General features: G+C 40.6%; 1 protein-coding gene across 1 annotated transcript in view; it reads left to right on the forward strand.

The window, feature by feature from the left end:
- The window catches only part of UNC13A (unc-13 homolog A), a 271,371-nt gene that overhangs the window by 61,154 nt on the left and 193,453 nt on the right, over positions 1 to 16,764 (forward strand). Inside the window, exons 10-11 of the mRNA XM_073543990.1 lie at positions 8,322 to 8,801; positions 10,001 to 10,085. Of these exons, the coding sequence (XP_073400091.1) occupies positions 8,322 to 8,801; positions 10,001 to 10,085 (565 nt within the window). The remainder of the gene's footprint in view (positions 1 to 8,321; positions 8,802 to 10,000; positions 10,086 to 16,764) is intronic.

Consider the following 16,764-nt stretch of genomic DNA (forward strand, 5'->3'; position numbering starts at 1 on the left):
CTTGGTTTCCTTAAAATAAATGCCTTATGGTGTCTGTCTTGATGAAACGTTCATTATTGTAAACATGGTATTAACGTTTGGGGTTTTTATTTAGTTAATTAATCAACTAATTATTTAACTAACTTAAAATCAAAGTAATAGTTAGGGCACTGTCTGCATCTGCATTTTCAAATTCCGCTTCTCTGTACTATTCTATGAACAGAAAAACAGAATTTATGCGAGAAGGAATCCATCACATGATCTTAAACTGAAAATATACAGACAACATATGACTACAAATGCCCAGTCATGATAGCTATGAGCAATTGCTTCTTATTAGATTAGGTTTAGACAGCAGATATACTAGCAAGATGATCAGTCCTTTCAAACAGGCAGATTGTTAATTTGGTGAATATATGCTAAACGGGATATCCGGGACTTTACAGAAAAAATGTGCCTAAGCACTAACAGGTATGTAGTTGCTAACAGAGGCAACTACCTGCCTGTTGTACCCGGCGCTGGTTATTGACGGTTACTGCCAGAGACTCAGCTCCTACCTGTCAACAGAGCAGCAGTTTCTCTTCCTGTCGACAGTTCGGGACTACTGGTGTCATGCTGATTGACAGCCGCCTTCCCCAAATTAGGCAGCTGAAGGCGGCTGTCAATCAGCATGACACCAGTAGTTCAGCCCTGTCAACAAGAAAAGAAACTGTTTCTCTGTTGACATGACATCAGCAGAAGTCTATGATTGCCCTGTGCCGGCGGAGAAGGGCGCCGAGCGCAACAAGCAGTTGGTAGCAACTACCTGCCTGTTAGTGCTGAGGCACATTTTTTTTAAAGTCTCGAAAATGCCCTTTAATGTAATCGATTTGGAGTCTTACTGACCTCAGCATTCCCCATACTCATGCCTGAAGCATCTTCAGATAGCAATGCCAGATGGCAGTGTAGTTAGACACATCACCAGGCATAGAGTATTTTTCTTTTCCCAAAAAATGTCCTTCTCTGAGGTAGCTTACATTTACCCCTTAGATGCATGCTTCTAAAACATTGTGACATGCTACATTGGATGCCGTATTATAGAAGTGATTCATGGAAGCATTGCTGCATACACTGCTACAGTGAGAACCATATGGCGACCGGCATGGTCTCTGCAGTTCTGTAGTACACAGCTACAGGTTCTCGTGTGCCACCATACAACCTCTTACACACAACATAATGAACCTTTGGTCCATTAATTAATTGAGGAAATGAGTGGTTTCTAGAATTATACTGTGCTAGCTGTTTTGTTCCCTCACATATATAATTAATTAAATTAAATGTTTATGAAAACTGCAAATCTCTGATTATATTTAACAGATATATAATGAGAGTACTGGCCTTATTAAAAAATATTTTACATTGACTAGTGACTTTTTACAAAATAAAAATTAAATAAATGTACATTGTATAGCTTTGAAAGATTACAGTTAATGGGAGTCTGTCACCTCAAAATATAATTTAAACTAAGCACATAATCATATAAGGGACTAGGACCCTAAAAAAAATAATACTATTAAGATATAAATCCATTGTGTGAAAATTACTACTTATCCCCATATGCTAATTAAGGATCTTGGTGCACCACTGGCATGGCTGAGCAGCTTCAATGCACCATTCTGCATGCACACAGCTCTATCTCTGCTGCGGCGAATGCGCCCTCCGTTCTCTCCTGTCTGCTGCAGCAGGCGCCCACACCGCTCTCTCCTGTCTGCTGCAGCAGGCATGCACACAGCTCTCTCCTTTATTCTGCAGCGTATGCGCACACTGCTCTCTCCTCTCTGCTGTAGCGTATGCGCACACTGCTCTCTGCTCTCTGCTGCAGTGTGTGTTAACACAGCTCTATCCTCTCTGCTGCAATGGACGCTCACACCGCTCTCTCCTTCATGCTCTGGCCTATGCGCACACCATTCTCTCCTCTCTGCTGCAGTTGCACACACCACTCTCTCCTCTCTGCTGTGGAGTATACTCACACCGCTCTCTCTATGCTGCAACCAGCTCGCACACCGCTCTCTCCTCTCTGCTGTGGCGTATGGGCACACCACTCTCTGCTGCAATGTGCACACGGTTCTATCCTCTCTACTGCAGCAGGCGAACACACCTCTTTCTCCTTCATGCTGTGGCGTATGAGCACACCACTCTCTCCTCTCTGCCGTGGTGTATGTGCACACGGCAAAATACCAAGCACCCTGATTAGCATAGAAGAATAGAAAGCATTTTCTTTTGCACAATTGGGGGACAGAATTGTACAGTAAGGCTATGTTCACACGATGCATTTTTTTTTTCCGCAGGCAAAATCTGCTCTCTTGGCAGTTAGAAATTTGCTTTATAAAGCAAGTTTTGATGCGTTTTTGACAGGGAACATTGGACTCTTGTGCATGCTGACAAAGTTTAGTGCATAAAAAACTGATTCTACTTCATCAGGTTTTGGCAGTAAAAAGGCAGCAAAGACTGATAACTGTGTTTTTTTTTTTTTCATCTTTTTTGCTCCACCCATTGATTTCAATGGGTGAAAAATCACTGAAAAAAGTGACATGCTGCATTTTGCAAAAGCCAAGGTATTGCACAAAATACCGAGGACAAGAAAAACAAGGTATGTGCATGAGATTTCTGATATCTCATGGACTTTGCTGGTACCGTAAAACGCAGCTGAAAATTTGCATTAAAAAAACTTATTAAAAAAATCACAACTTAGACTTTTATAGTGGCTGAGTCTCCTTTATGACTATTTGCTTAGTTGCAATTGTGCTTTTGGAGGTGATAGACTTCCTGTGTGCCAGGGCCTTTGAACACATCCACCCAAGAACAATGAAGAACAGTTATAAAAAAAATTGTAACTTCATGAAAACCTAACAAAATTTCAGTGATTGCAGTGGATATGATCCACATTTTAACACCATGCAAACTCTATTGACTTGGTCTGTATCAGTTCTGTTATTCCTAGAGGTGGCATTCACAAATCAGTAGTGATAATGCCTTTTATATTTTGGACAATTCAGTCTACCAGCTATAAATTGAAAGTATACTCGGCCTGTCGTGGGGTGTGCATCTGTAAATCTGTCTGCATGCGCGCTTCAGGGTGTGGCTTCCTGTTGCAGGGATTTAATGTATGATCCACATGGTTTTTACTTTGCTGCGAAATCTTAATTGATGACATTATGGTAAATTCTGGATGTATGGCATTTGCACACACATGCTAAGTAACGTAACTTTAAAGGGAGATATACATCTTTGAAAATAATTTCTCTATTGGTTCAGTTGATCTAAAATAAGCAACTTCAAAAAAGTCTTGATTAAAAATGTAGGGGGGTTATTATGTGGGGACTTTTTAATTCACTTTCATTGTAGCTTCATTGCCATTATTTGCTCCAAATTTATCAAAGTATTGCACTTTGTTTGAAAAATTTGGCATATCTTGATATACAACACTTCTGCCTAGAAATGTTATTTCCGTTTTTATGCCACTCAAATAGTGGGGTGAGAACACGGCAATTTTTCATAAATCTGTCTAAATCCTTATTTGCTAGCTACTAGTGATGAGCGAGTATACTCGTTAGGCCGGGATCACACATGCGAGAAACTCGGACGAGTCTCGCATTTTAATACTGGGAACTGCCGCCGGCACTCGGGATGGGGCTCTAAACAAAGTCTATAACACTGATGTGAAAAAGCTTATAAGTAGATTATAGTCATTCTGACTCCATTACTTCAGTTTGCTACAATGTATAATTCTAGAGTCCATGCTTTTTAGTTTACAGAGCTTTTCCTAGACGTGATGTAGTTGGAGACACATTCCAGCTGATAGCGGGGTATGTCTCACTTTGCAGGCTCTAAGGGCGACCTTAAAACATGGACAACAATCGTATCACAATACTCGGACTGGCTGGCAGCTCTCCTTATCCAAGTGTGATAGCTGCATAGAAATTCAAGCTGTTATGCTTGGGTCAGGAGAGCCGCCAGCCAGTCCGCACATTGAGATGTAGTCGTCGGCCGTGTTATTCGGTGTCCGACTGCCCTTAGATTGTTATAATTTACTGATAGCAAATAAAGTGTTGAAAATGGTGAAGAATTAAAACATACTATATTACAAAGTTGTCTGCTTTTTATTGATAAAGTAAATAAAACCATTTAGACATTAATATTAATGTAATTACACATATGGTAACTTAATTTATGGAGAGGTATGGTTTGAATTGTCTGTGTGGGTTGGGGTTGTTACCGACATCTGTTGAAAATTTCATGTCAATAGCACTTTTACATATATATTTAATTAGAAAATTGGTGACGTGTTCAATACTTATTTCACACACTGTATATATAGGCAGCTGTATTTATTCTGCCATCGATGTACGTAGGTGAGATGTGTCTGAGGGATGTGAGCATTGATCTCTATACAAGCAATATCAGATAGTTTTACACGCTACCCTTTCCTCCTATGCTTGACCAGCTGCACGTGGTTGATCCGGAAGGACGATGCAGTGATGAGCTTTAACCAATTTTATTCACAGGTGAGATGAAGTTAGTTGTCAGGGAAGATGAAGGGATGATGATGAAGTAGAATATGGAGGGTAGAGGTAATAGGAGAATCCTCTCTTCAGTCCTGATGCACGTTCTGCCGAGATGGCATTGACCACAAGAAAGGATGTGAGGATACAAGATAGGAGGAATTGCAGAGAAAGAGGCATTGTGGGTATTACAGCTTCATAACATGTAAGCTTATAAGAACAATGGCCAGTAGATGGCAGAGGAGGAATTTCGTTAGTTAGGTGCCTCAAGTAGGGATGATTAAGCGCAACTTCCAGAGCGAGAATTTCTTTAATTATCAGGTCACATTCAATTAAGGTTGGCAAGTGTATATGCCTATTCCCCTTGATTGAAGAGACAACGTACCCAGAGGCTCTCCTGCCAGAAGTCTCAATGTGATCAGAGCATGTGTTGGGGTGTATGGAGCGGCTTGTCCCTTTTATGTTGAAGATCACAAAGAGTTTGGCTTTTGCTAGAGACCTGTTGCTTTGCTCATCTATTATGGTATACATTCTGAAGGCCTTGTCGGGTTGTCCATCTGTCCATCTGGATAGAAATTGACCAGACATACCTTGGCACAACATATAAGACCAGTCCCTTCTCCACATATTTCAAAACATGACGAGAAAACAGCAGTTACAGTTGGATCAGGAGCTTGTTTGTCCCTGCCATGCTTTTGAAAAGCGCTGGATGCTACAGAAGGTTGTGAATTATGTGGAGCTGGTGGGATGCATAGATGTGACGTGTTTATCACTAAAGTATTCAGTACACTTAATGACAGCCTTATAGTCCTTAGCAATGTAGTCTGAGAAGGCGCAACACTAATACCATATCTCAAGCTCCTCGAGAGTATCTCTACGAACCTGCAAAGTCTTTGCCCTGAGTCCACGACATTCCTTAAGTGGATGAGGCCACAGTTTCTACCCATAACTTTAGGAGTAACAGCATTTGGTTTAGTGAAGGAGGGTGCAGCAAGTGGAACGTCAGTCTTTTTCACGGATACTGTGCCCTTATCTCTTTGCGTTTGGTGGTATTGTTATCATACCTTGCATTTGATGATGATGATGATGATGATGAAGCTGCTTGAGTAGGTTCAATGAAATCGAAGTTGGGATCATTCTTCTTCAGAGCTTGATTACTGACAAAACTGGAAAAATGCGAAAAGGGGAAAAGGGGGGAAAGGACACATTATTCTCTCTTTTGTACCTTGAGCTGTGTTCAGCCCTTTTTTCCTGCATGCTGTATGGCAACTCGGACACTACTGGCACGGACACGCCATGAGCTGTGTCAAGGTAACTCAGTCCTGAAAGACATGGGTCTAAATTTGTCAATTTTATTTCCTTTAGCATGTCGCTTAGATCACAAAATGTCCGGTTGTCTTTCTTAGTTAGCTTTGGGAAGGTTTGCCTTCTCTTAAATAAGGCACATTCTAAGATTTCTGAGCTGCTGTAGATTTGTTCCAGTCTCTCTCATGCTGCAATAAGACCTGCATCTGAAAGGTCCACATGAACTGCTCTTACTGTCTTGATGTGCTCCACTGAATCTGGGCCTAACCAGTTAACAAACAAATCCAGTTGTTCCTTGGTTCTCAGGTTAAGTTCTTGGATCATCGCTTGAAAGGTCAACTTCCAGGCTCTATAGTTCTCAGCACGATCATCAAATTTTGAAAGACTGATGTTTATTAACTCCCTGCAAATCATGTATCTGGCAATGTCAGACTTGTCTGATCTCCTAGTTTTTTTGCATGATTAACTTGTGGTATCCATGGGGAATGTAAGTTCCCTGGCTTATATGACTGCGATGTATCAGGACAAAATGACACAGCATGAGAGTTAAGCGACAGTTTGGTCACTATAGGGACTGCTGGCTGTTACATTAATTGCGGGTTAATGCTGGAAATTACCTTGTCAGTAGTAGGTGGCGACATCGTTTGCCTTGGGGGTGCATCAATGTGGTAGATTGGAGATGGCGCTGGTAGAGATTGCTAGGCAATCCCTGCAGGTATTTTGGCAGTCAAACAGCCATGAAAGATGCAGTAGAGGGGACTTGAACATATTATTTGAGCACGCCAAAGACACTTGGTTAGCACCCAGTGTGATCGGATAATACATTATTGATGAGCCAACATGCTCAGGTAGTGAGCACAGATCTCTGTACAAGCAATGGCAGATAGTGTTACTCACTACCATTTCCTCCTATGCTTGACCAGCTGCACGTGGTTAATCCGTAAGGACGATGCAGTGATGAACGTTAACAAATTTTATTCACAGTATCTTGATGAAATGAGATAAGAAGTGAGGGAAGATGAAGGGATGAAGATGAGGTAGGATATGGAGGGTGGAGGATAGATGTAACAAGAGAATCCTTTCTTCAGTCCTGATGCATGTACTGCCAAGATGGCAATGACCACAAGAAAGGATATAAGGAAACAAGATAGGAAGAGTTGCAGAGAGAGAGGCATTGTGGGAATTACAGCTTCAGAACATGAAAGCATAAAATAACAATGACCAGTAGATGGCAGTAAACAAACACTGTAACCATCATATCTATGTATGATAAATGAATGAATTAAGTACAGGACAGTAGTGTATCTTTAACAGTTCTGTGTCAAGGATGCAAAGCAGCATAATGTACATTACAGATGCAACCGACCATGGTATGGCGTATGGAAAATAATCCTTAGATCAGAGCTAAACAGCAATTAATTGCATAAAACCTATAAAATAAGTGTTAATGTCACACAAAGCATATATCATGCAATTTGTGGCTATACAAGTATAATCTCTTGCAAGTTATGCCATTGCCCTTACTATAAGTTATGAAGAATATTAGAAATCACCTCGGAGTTCCTTGAGGTGGCCGAAAGCCTTGCATTTTATGCTATGGCATTGGTGACTTCTAGTATTCTTATGATTTCCTGTAGTTGAACATCAACCCATATACAGTATACATCATAATATTCATATAGGAATGAGATGTGGTTGTTTTTATTTCATTGACTCCGACCCACATTTAGACTGACATTTCATCCACCAGTCTTAAAAAAAAAAAAAAAAAGTAAAGTAATTTACACCTTGTTTATTAAAAAGGTGAACGCCATTTGATACATTTGGCATATTTGAGATTCCCAAAAAGTCAGAGAAAAATTTTGCCATTTTCTTTCTTTTTGATGTATCTCCTTAAAGGGAACCTGACAACTAATTCATGCTGCTCTTAGAATGCGGCTTCATCATTTCAGGAGTGTAGGATCGGACATACCATTGGTGCAACCTGTGCAAATACACGAGGGCCCATTTCAACCTTTAAAGGGCCCATTCACTGTAAGCAATCTGTGATATCCATGCCCGGTTTTCTATGAATTTTGAAAACTGGCGAGTGCCAGCAAATGTCGCTTTTTGTTTTTGGGGGGCAATTTACACCTTTATTTGGCTAAGGTTTACACCAAAAACTGTTATAAAGTGATTAAAGCAGATCTGTCATTAGATTTCATAACACAAATGGTATGTTCTATAAAATATATGGAATAATATACATTTATATTGTTTGTTACCATGAAATTTCATGTATAATTACACTGTCATTTGTACATTCATTTTGAATTTATCATATTTATATAAGCAGACATGTAAAAAAAAAATCAGTGGATCGATTATTTAGATTTTGGCAAGTGGAATAGTGGTCTATTGTTTGTCTGTGATATTGTAGTGATGGAGGCAAAAGGTGCTGCAGTCAGTTTACTTTTTTGCTTTCATCCTTCTTCCCCAATTTTGTCATTTCTTTAGCCCTACTGGAAGCAGTCGATATGCCTCATCAGGGGAGCTCAGCCGGGATTCCACTCAGCTCAGTGATGATTTCGACCCGGAGAATGACAGTCTGCAGGGTTCAGAAATAGAAGAGGAGCGGGACAGAGACTCATATCACTCATGTCACAGTTCTGTCAGTTACCGAAAAGATTCTCCAAACTGGGAGGGAGAAGAATGTCCTGAAGGCTACAGCGATGAAGATGATGAAGTGGGCTACCCTGATAGTAGAGGCCAGCTCTCCGATAGAGAACTTTATGATGATGAGCTTCAGGATGAAGAAGATGAAGATAGGAAAATGAGATTTGAATTAGAAGACTCCTTGTATCTGTCTGGAGAGGGTAAAGAGAAGACACCTCCAGAGATCCCAAAGGAGAAGGATTTGTCCCCAGAGGTTCCTCCAGAGGCTGAGACTGTACCAGCTCCACCCGAAACCCAAGAGCCAATATCAACATCAGAAAGGTAAATGTTGATGATATCTAAGTATTTAACTATAGTCCAAGAAAAATGAAGGCAGCACTCCAAAATAAAAAAAATAGATGTGGTTTATTGGCCCATGTGCGACGTTTCGGTCCAAAGTGTGGACCTTTCTGCTTGAGAAAGGTCCACACTTTGGACCGAAACGTTGCACATGGGCCAATAAACCACATCTATTTTTTTCATTTTGGAGTGCTGCCTTCATTTTTCTTGGACTATAGTATGAGGTTTGGTACATACCTGGAAGGATTTTTTGCAACCCTTCTATTTTCTTGGTGCTGCTTTTTTTATTTCAACTGCTAAGTATTTAACTAGAGATATATGCTAACAGAAATAGTACATAAAATAAGACGTAATTGATAAAATGCACTGATAAAATAGCAAAGCAGGAATGCTAAATATTTTAACAATTATTGCCTGTTGCTTCCTTTTGCAATATTCCTAATGCAGCTACATAGAATAAGTAAATAGAAATATCAGTTATATCCATCTAGGCCACTCAGGATACAGTTTTTTTCAAATATATCACGCTGCAGCTAGGAAACAACCCTGACTTTTTAAAGTAGGTTCCGGGTATGAAAAGAAAAAAAAAACTTAATTTTAAAAAAATTGCCAGTTTTGACTGATAGGAGCGCTCATGGGATCTTATATTTATCACATTACCATATGTAGTACAGATATAACTCAAATATACATATGTTGTATGTCCACTCAATTATGTAAACCTATAAATATGACATACAGCTAAATAATCTTTAAAAAACAGATTTATTGATAGTCTATAAAACAGTACAAATACAGCTTTCTATGGTGACTACAGCTTTCTATGGTGATTGAACTTTGGTGCTCGGGAACGGCAGAGAATACGAGTGTAGAGTCCATAATACATGATTAAAAAAGAACTTGTAATTCTCATGTCTGAAAGAGACTTTGCTGTGCATAAGGCGAATGCTGTCAGTCAGCTCTGATTTCCATGTAATGTTACATTCCTGACCCATACCCTGTATTTCGGGGCATGAAAGACCTTTTAGCAAAATAATACAACATTTATGCAGAGGGATATAAACGCTCAAGCAAAGGTAACAATTTGGCTTGAATTCTTCTGCCAATCTGCTTTGCATTATTAACAAATATTTGTATTTTACTTTTATATACAGCATGTAGATGTGTCTCATTTTGTTTAGTTACAGGGATGAGACTCCTGGCATGTCAAGAGCTAAATCAAACTGGCTTAGGGCATTCAACAAGGTGCGGATGCAGCTACAAGAGGTAGGTGCGACATAGACAAAGCCTTCCACAGACATACAGGAGAAAAGCTTAAAAAATGGTTAAGCTCTCTAAAAAGGATTTAAGGGGATCTCGAAAAACCACAGAATTTTTTTTAAGTTCAGCACTGCCGCAAATAAATCCCATCAACTTTTCTTTTGCCCTCTCTGATTGTCATTTTTTGTTTCGTTTCATGTTTTGTTTATTTTATTTTTATTTTTTTATGTCATTTTGTGATTTTTTTTTTTCCATTCAGAATGGCTCGTTCTGTTCGCCCTTTCCCTGTTCACAAATTCATCTTAAGCATCATTCTGTCTCATTGGCAGAGGCCAAAGATATCCATCACAGGTAGGTGAATAGTCAGTGATTTATAGCATCCCTAGACATATCTAGTATATTAGCAATCATGTTTCGACAATATTACAATCAAGGAGATATCGTCATTAGTTCATGCTACCACCATATGGAAGAAATGTTAGCAATACAACTATACTTGCTTTGAATAGAAATCTGGAACATATAAAGAACAGATAGTCATTAATACTGGCCTTAAATGTCAACATGACATTTTGAAATGAGATTAAGGCCATTATGAGATGACTCTTTTATGTATCATTTTGGGACGCAGAAGACAGTAGGTTTGTCGTGGAGGGGAACACTAAAGCTAAAGAGTTATCACTTCTTAGAAAACATATACTGCTTTGACAGGCTTTGAACTAACTACTTTTAACAATATTACTGTAGGAGGTATTCTTTTGGCTTTTTTTACATATTTTATTTTCTCTCTTGGAGAGAAACAAAGACAACATCATCTTCATATTGACTCCACTGAGTATGGTGATCAGTGCGCTACTTATCACAGTGTTATCCTCACCTCGAAAAGGAACACAGCTGCCTAGCTTCACTGTTGCCCTCCATCTCAGTTCTCCTGTATGGTCCCCAGATTCTCTCACAAAAGGGTAAACTAGCCAAATGGCATTACCCAACTTGTACGTTAGCTGATGTAAAAAAGTGCAAGATACACTGTACAGTGTACAGTACAGTGTAATAGAGATAAGTATTTTCTCTTACCTTTGACCCAGCACCCAATCACCTCCATCCCCCCATCTTCCAATCCATTTATTTCCTCCTCCATGGAGTTTATTTCTTCTTACACTCAAGGAGGAGAAATGGTGGTTTATTTTCCAATTCTGCATCTGTAGACATCCATTAGGCTACAGATTCTACTCAAAACACTGACACATGGCCTTACCCTATCTCTAGGGCCGTAGATTGCATTCATGGTTCCCTAAGCACTTTAAGCAGTCATGCCCCTTACTGATTAGTCAAACTATGGGTATGTGCACACAATATCTATTAAAGGAAGATCTGCTACATAACCTGCCTGAAAAAGCGCTAATTAAATGCTAAAAAGAATGAACATATGCACTGTCTGCACATATGTTCAGTCTTTTGATCTTCAAACAGCTTCAGGTTTTTATGGGCATGGCCTGCACTCAGTACATGTAAGACGTACATTCACTGAGCTCCTTCTGGAGATCTTACAAAAGCGATGAAAATTGAAGACAAATGGGACAAGTTTGCTGTGTTTTGGATCATATTACCCTCTTATACCAGCCTGTGTGGATTATAACTTTCCATGATTTCAAAATGTCCAAGGTTTCCCCTAAGAAGTCTGGAGCTTGTAGCCATGCCTCTCATGTGAAGGGTAAGACTAAAATGCCCCTAAAGGACTCTCATGCCCCGCAAAAAAACTCTGCCCAGGGACTTATGCTTTCCCCAGCTAATGTCACCATATCTGGCAGGGCTGCTCAGCTATCTAGCGCTGCTCATTTACCTCAACACCAGCCTATGCCCCAGAGAACTGACAAGCAGAGAGAAGCTGGACTGAAATGTTTCTCCTCGCCATTTTCTCCTAGGTCTTCTGAGTGTCCCGCTCCTCTAGGGACCTTGGACAGGAGAGGGAGCCTTCTCAAGGGCTGGGGATGAGATGTGCTCCCTCTCTAGCCCCTAAGACTTGGCACAAGCCAGGAGAAGAGGAAGAGTTGAGCGTTGCCAGCGGCAACAGCGTCACAACTGAAACTCCAGGGCAGCCTTTATCACAGGAGACCCTGTGCATGGAGAGAAGCAGGACTGGACCACCTGGCACTTATCTGGAGGCTGGTCCTGCTCCACTACAGCCCTTAAAATCAGGGCAACATTGTATTAAAATGTAATAAAGGGCAATCAAAAGATCATATATGCACCAAAATAGTGTAATTAAAAATGTCAGCTCGGCACGCAAAAAGTAAGCCCTCACCTAACTCGAGATAAGGAAAAATGGAGATGCTACGGGTTTCGGAAAATGGTGCAATTTTTTTTTTTAACAAATTTTGGATTTTTTTTCACTACTTAAATAAAAAAGAACCTAGACATGTTTGGTGTCTATGAACTCATAATGACCTAGAGAATCATAATAGCAGGTCAGTTTTAGCATTTAGTGAACATGGTACAAAAAAGCCAAAAAACCAACTGTGAAATTTCACTTTTTTGCAATTTCACTGCACTTTGAATTTTTTTCCCATTTTTCAGTACGTGATATGTTAAAACTAATGATGCCATTCAAAAGTACAACTCATCCCGCAAAAAAAAAGCCCTCACATGGCCAAATTGGCTGAAAAATAAAAAAGTTATGGCTCTGGGAAGAAGTGGAGCAAAAAATGAAAATAGCTCCTGTCATGAAAGGGTTAAAAAGCCTAATTCTAGTTCATTTACAAGACAAAAATCTTCCCCTTCCAAAATCCCCGACTATGGTTGCCTTAATAAATGCTTGGAAATCACTTTTTAAAGCATTGAAACTATCCCCATCAGAATTTGAAAAAAACATACCGATTGAAGTCTTGGAAATAATCATCTCCCATCTCAATCTAAAACCCTGGAAAGAGAAGGGTATAAAATATATCTCAGACTTATTCCTTGATGAGGATAAATATTTCTCACCATTTTATCTTCTTCAGGAAAAATTCAAACTTGATGATAAAGATTTTGTCTCACACCTCGATATTAAAAGATACATTACTAACCTCAATAAAAAGAAGAACTTTCAGAAGGTACCAATCCCAACAAAGATTTCCACTTCGCTTAGAGAAACCCACAATTAGAAATCTTTATAAACACCTTAATAATGATGTAGGATTATTGAAATCCAACAATATAAATAACTGGGAGAAAGATCTTAAAATTAACTTTCTAAGGTTAGTTTCACACTAGCGTATGGAGGAACTGCAGACGGCTGCGGGCTTCCTCCGTGAAGCTCTGCCCCCAGCCACACCTCCTCCGGTCAACCCCGCCTCTGTCGGCATGTGGCCTCTGCATGTGTCTTTTTGACGGTGCGGCGACCTGCGCCAAATGTAGCATATTGCATTTTGGAGCTCTCACTGCACCGTCAAAAAGACGCATGCGGAGGCATCTGCATTCATCGGCATGGCCTGCTTACCTAATGCTAAAGATAGAGTACGCAGGCCGCATGCCGACAGAGGCGAGGCTGACCGGAGGAAGTGCGGCCGGGGGCGGAGCTTCATGGAAGAAGTGTGTGAAACTAGCCTAATACAGGATTGGGAAAAAGCTATAAAAATTTCATACAAGTCAAATCTTTGCACTATTCTCCATGAAACATGCTACAAATTACTAACCAGATGGTACCTCACCGCTCAAAGAATGCATAAAATTTCTTCATCTCACGCTGCCCTTTGGTGGAGAATGTGGCTCCAATGGATACTTGAAACATCTCTTTTAGGAGTGAATAAATATCAAAAGTCTTTGGGGGAAAGTGGAATCTTTAATTCATGATATCATTGTTAGTCATCTTACACTAACTCCACAACTAGCATTACTCTCTTTGAGTATACATAATCTTTTAAAAGACCATCATTATACGAGTATTGTCTGTCATATACTTAATACTACCAACCATCTGATAGCTACCTTTTGGAAGCGCAAAGATCCCTCTACAATAGAAGATATTATTGAAAGGATTGTGGCCCATAACATTTATGAACATAATTACGCTCTTAAAAATGATAACATTGCAAAATACAAAAAAAATTGGTCTCTCTGGAATAGAAAATTTGGGACAACTTTGAACTAATTGCTTAGCAGTACCACCTCTCAGGCAATTGACAACCTTATAGGTATCCTAGAAACATCAAAAATTAGGTATAATTGTTTATTATAATATTTACTGGTCAATTGTTCGACCATTAATTAGTTCTGACTCCCCTTTTCCCTTTTCTTCTTCCCCTCTTTATGTTTTCCTGTTTCCTTCCCCCTTTCTGCTTCCCCCAACCCTGTTATTTTATTCATACCTTTATCTCTACAACTTAGACTTTTTTTCACTACCCTCCCAACAACCCTTTATTTTATAGTTAAAAATTATTATTAAAAGTAATGTTTGAAAATCTATTTTGTTACTGTTAAACCTAATAAAAAATAATTGAAAAAAAGGTAGCCTAACCATTAGTACTTAATATGAGTCGCCCTTCCAGGGCTGTGAGGTACTTGGTACCGGGCCGGTCTCTCAGAGGGGATTGTCACAGCAGCGGTAACCTGGACCGTGGCCCTGGGCGCCCATGTAAATGGGGTTGAGTTGGGAATAAAGTTTATAAGTGATTCGTGACGCCACCTGTGGTGTTCGGCAAGGGAGGTGTTAAGCCGACGCTGCAAGCAGATCCTCTGGGACAGATGGTGTAGTGCAGCAATGACGTTGTAGCCCTCCACAGGTAGGGCTGTTGGTCCCAGGGCAGTGTAGCAGAATGTTTAGGAAGAGGGTGCAGTGTTTGGCACAGAGATGTAGCAGTGCTGAGGATGTTGCAAGAAGGAGGCAAGGACACAACAGGGTGCAGTTTCTTTACCTTTACTTGGCAAACGCAGTCCAGGGTCCTGGTTACAGATGGCACATGAGCAGGCGAGCCTGGAAGCAACTCAGGGATCTCTCTATCAGATGGGTTGTGTAGTCTCCTTCCTAGCGCTGGCTTGAGGTACATCCAGTACTGTGATACACTGAAGTTCCTCCTTCTTATCTTCTCTTAGAACTACCTCGTATGGCAGACAGCTGTAGCCCTCTATCTCTTGGCTCACCCGTCGCTGTTGTGCCTCCGAGTCTTAGTTGGGAATAGAGCATTTACAGCTTCCTATTCCTCTGGTTTCTGTTGCAGGACCTTCAGTATCCATACAACCGTGGAGACCAGGCTCCAGATCATGCGCTCTCACTGGGAGGGAGCTCTCTAGCCTCAGCTCAACCTCCAGCTTCTCTTCACACGTCTACACTCGTTGCCCTCCTCACACTAACTCCTCATTTCCCTTCCTTGCCCTCAGAGAGCACTCCTCCCCCAATTCTGGTTCAGAGCTCCCTCTGCTGGCCTGGAGTGGGAACTGTGTTGTATGACATGGTTAACTGTTAGAGAGACCCTTCATTGCCTCCAAGCCTGCCATCACCCTCCCTGGAGGAAGGCAATGCCACTGTGGCGACCATACTCCTGGGGGCGCCACAAATACAACTTCAATTAAAAAAAATGATGTCCAAAACATGTTGGAAAAGAAGCAACAAACAGCTGCTTTAGGACAAAAAAAGATGTCAGTGTGTCCTAATGTATCTTCAACCTGAAAGACTCACAGGATTCATAGATGTCTAAATCACAATGTGTGCACATACCCTAAAAGTTTACATACCGTTTAGGTAGTAGTTAAGGCACTCACACACATGAGACTAAAGTTGGCCGGACCCAAAGACAGACAGTTTCGGCCGACTGTCTAATGATTTCCAGGCAGAAAGGATCCAGCACGTTTGGATTTGGACTGTGAATCCTTTTGTTCTCTAAAAGATAAGCACACTGCCAGAGATGTCTACCAGCAGTTCTCTTATTGAAAAGACAAGAGCGCTCAACAAAGTGAGCGCTCCTGTATATGGGAGAGTTGGATAAGATAGCTGCCAGCCGAATAATGGGACAGCTGTCTATAATTTATGGGGACTTTAGTCATATAGCTGACATATATGGCCTCATTCAGATGGATATATTTTTAATCTGGCACACTGACCCTATAATGATCTGCTATCAAGTATAATAAATTAAATATTACTAAATCTACATGACTACTTCACCAGAACCACTGTCGGTACACAACTACATCACCAGAAGCAACATCAGTTCACGACTACATCACCAGTACCACCATCAGTACACTAGTAAATCACCAGAACCATTGTCAGTACATGACTGCTGGGAGGAGGGGGTATTTCATGTTGCAAGGCTGCAGCGGGCTCCAGACTTTCAGAAAATGTCAAGAGTCTCTGCACTTGCCATCCTTTTCACTGTGGTGCAGTTTCAGAAAATGGCTGCCATTTTTAATCTGGCACACTGACCCTATAATGATCTGCTATCAAGTATAATAAATTAAATATTACTAAATCTACATGACTACTTCACCAGAACCACTGTCAGTACACAACTAAATCACCAGAAGCAACATCAGTTCACGACTACATCACCAGTACCACCATCAGTACACTAGTAAATCACCAGAACCATTGTCAGTACATGACTGCTGGGAGGAGGGGGTATTTCATGTTGCAAGGCTGCAGCGGGCTCCAGACTTTCAGAAAATGTCAAGAGTCCCTGCACTTGCCATCCTTTTCACTGTGGTGCAG

The sequence above is a fragment of the Dendrobates tinctorius genome, unplaced genomic scaffold (genome assembly GCF_039654945.1).
Source record: "Dendrobates tinctorius isolate UK_male_01 unplaced genomic scaffold, ASM3965494v1 ptg000011l, whole genome shotgun sequence".
NCBI classification, from domain to species: Eukaryota; Metazoa; Chordata; class Amphibia; order Anura; family Dendrobatidae; genus Dendrobates; species Dendrobates tinctorius.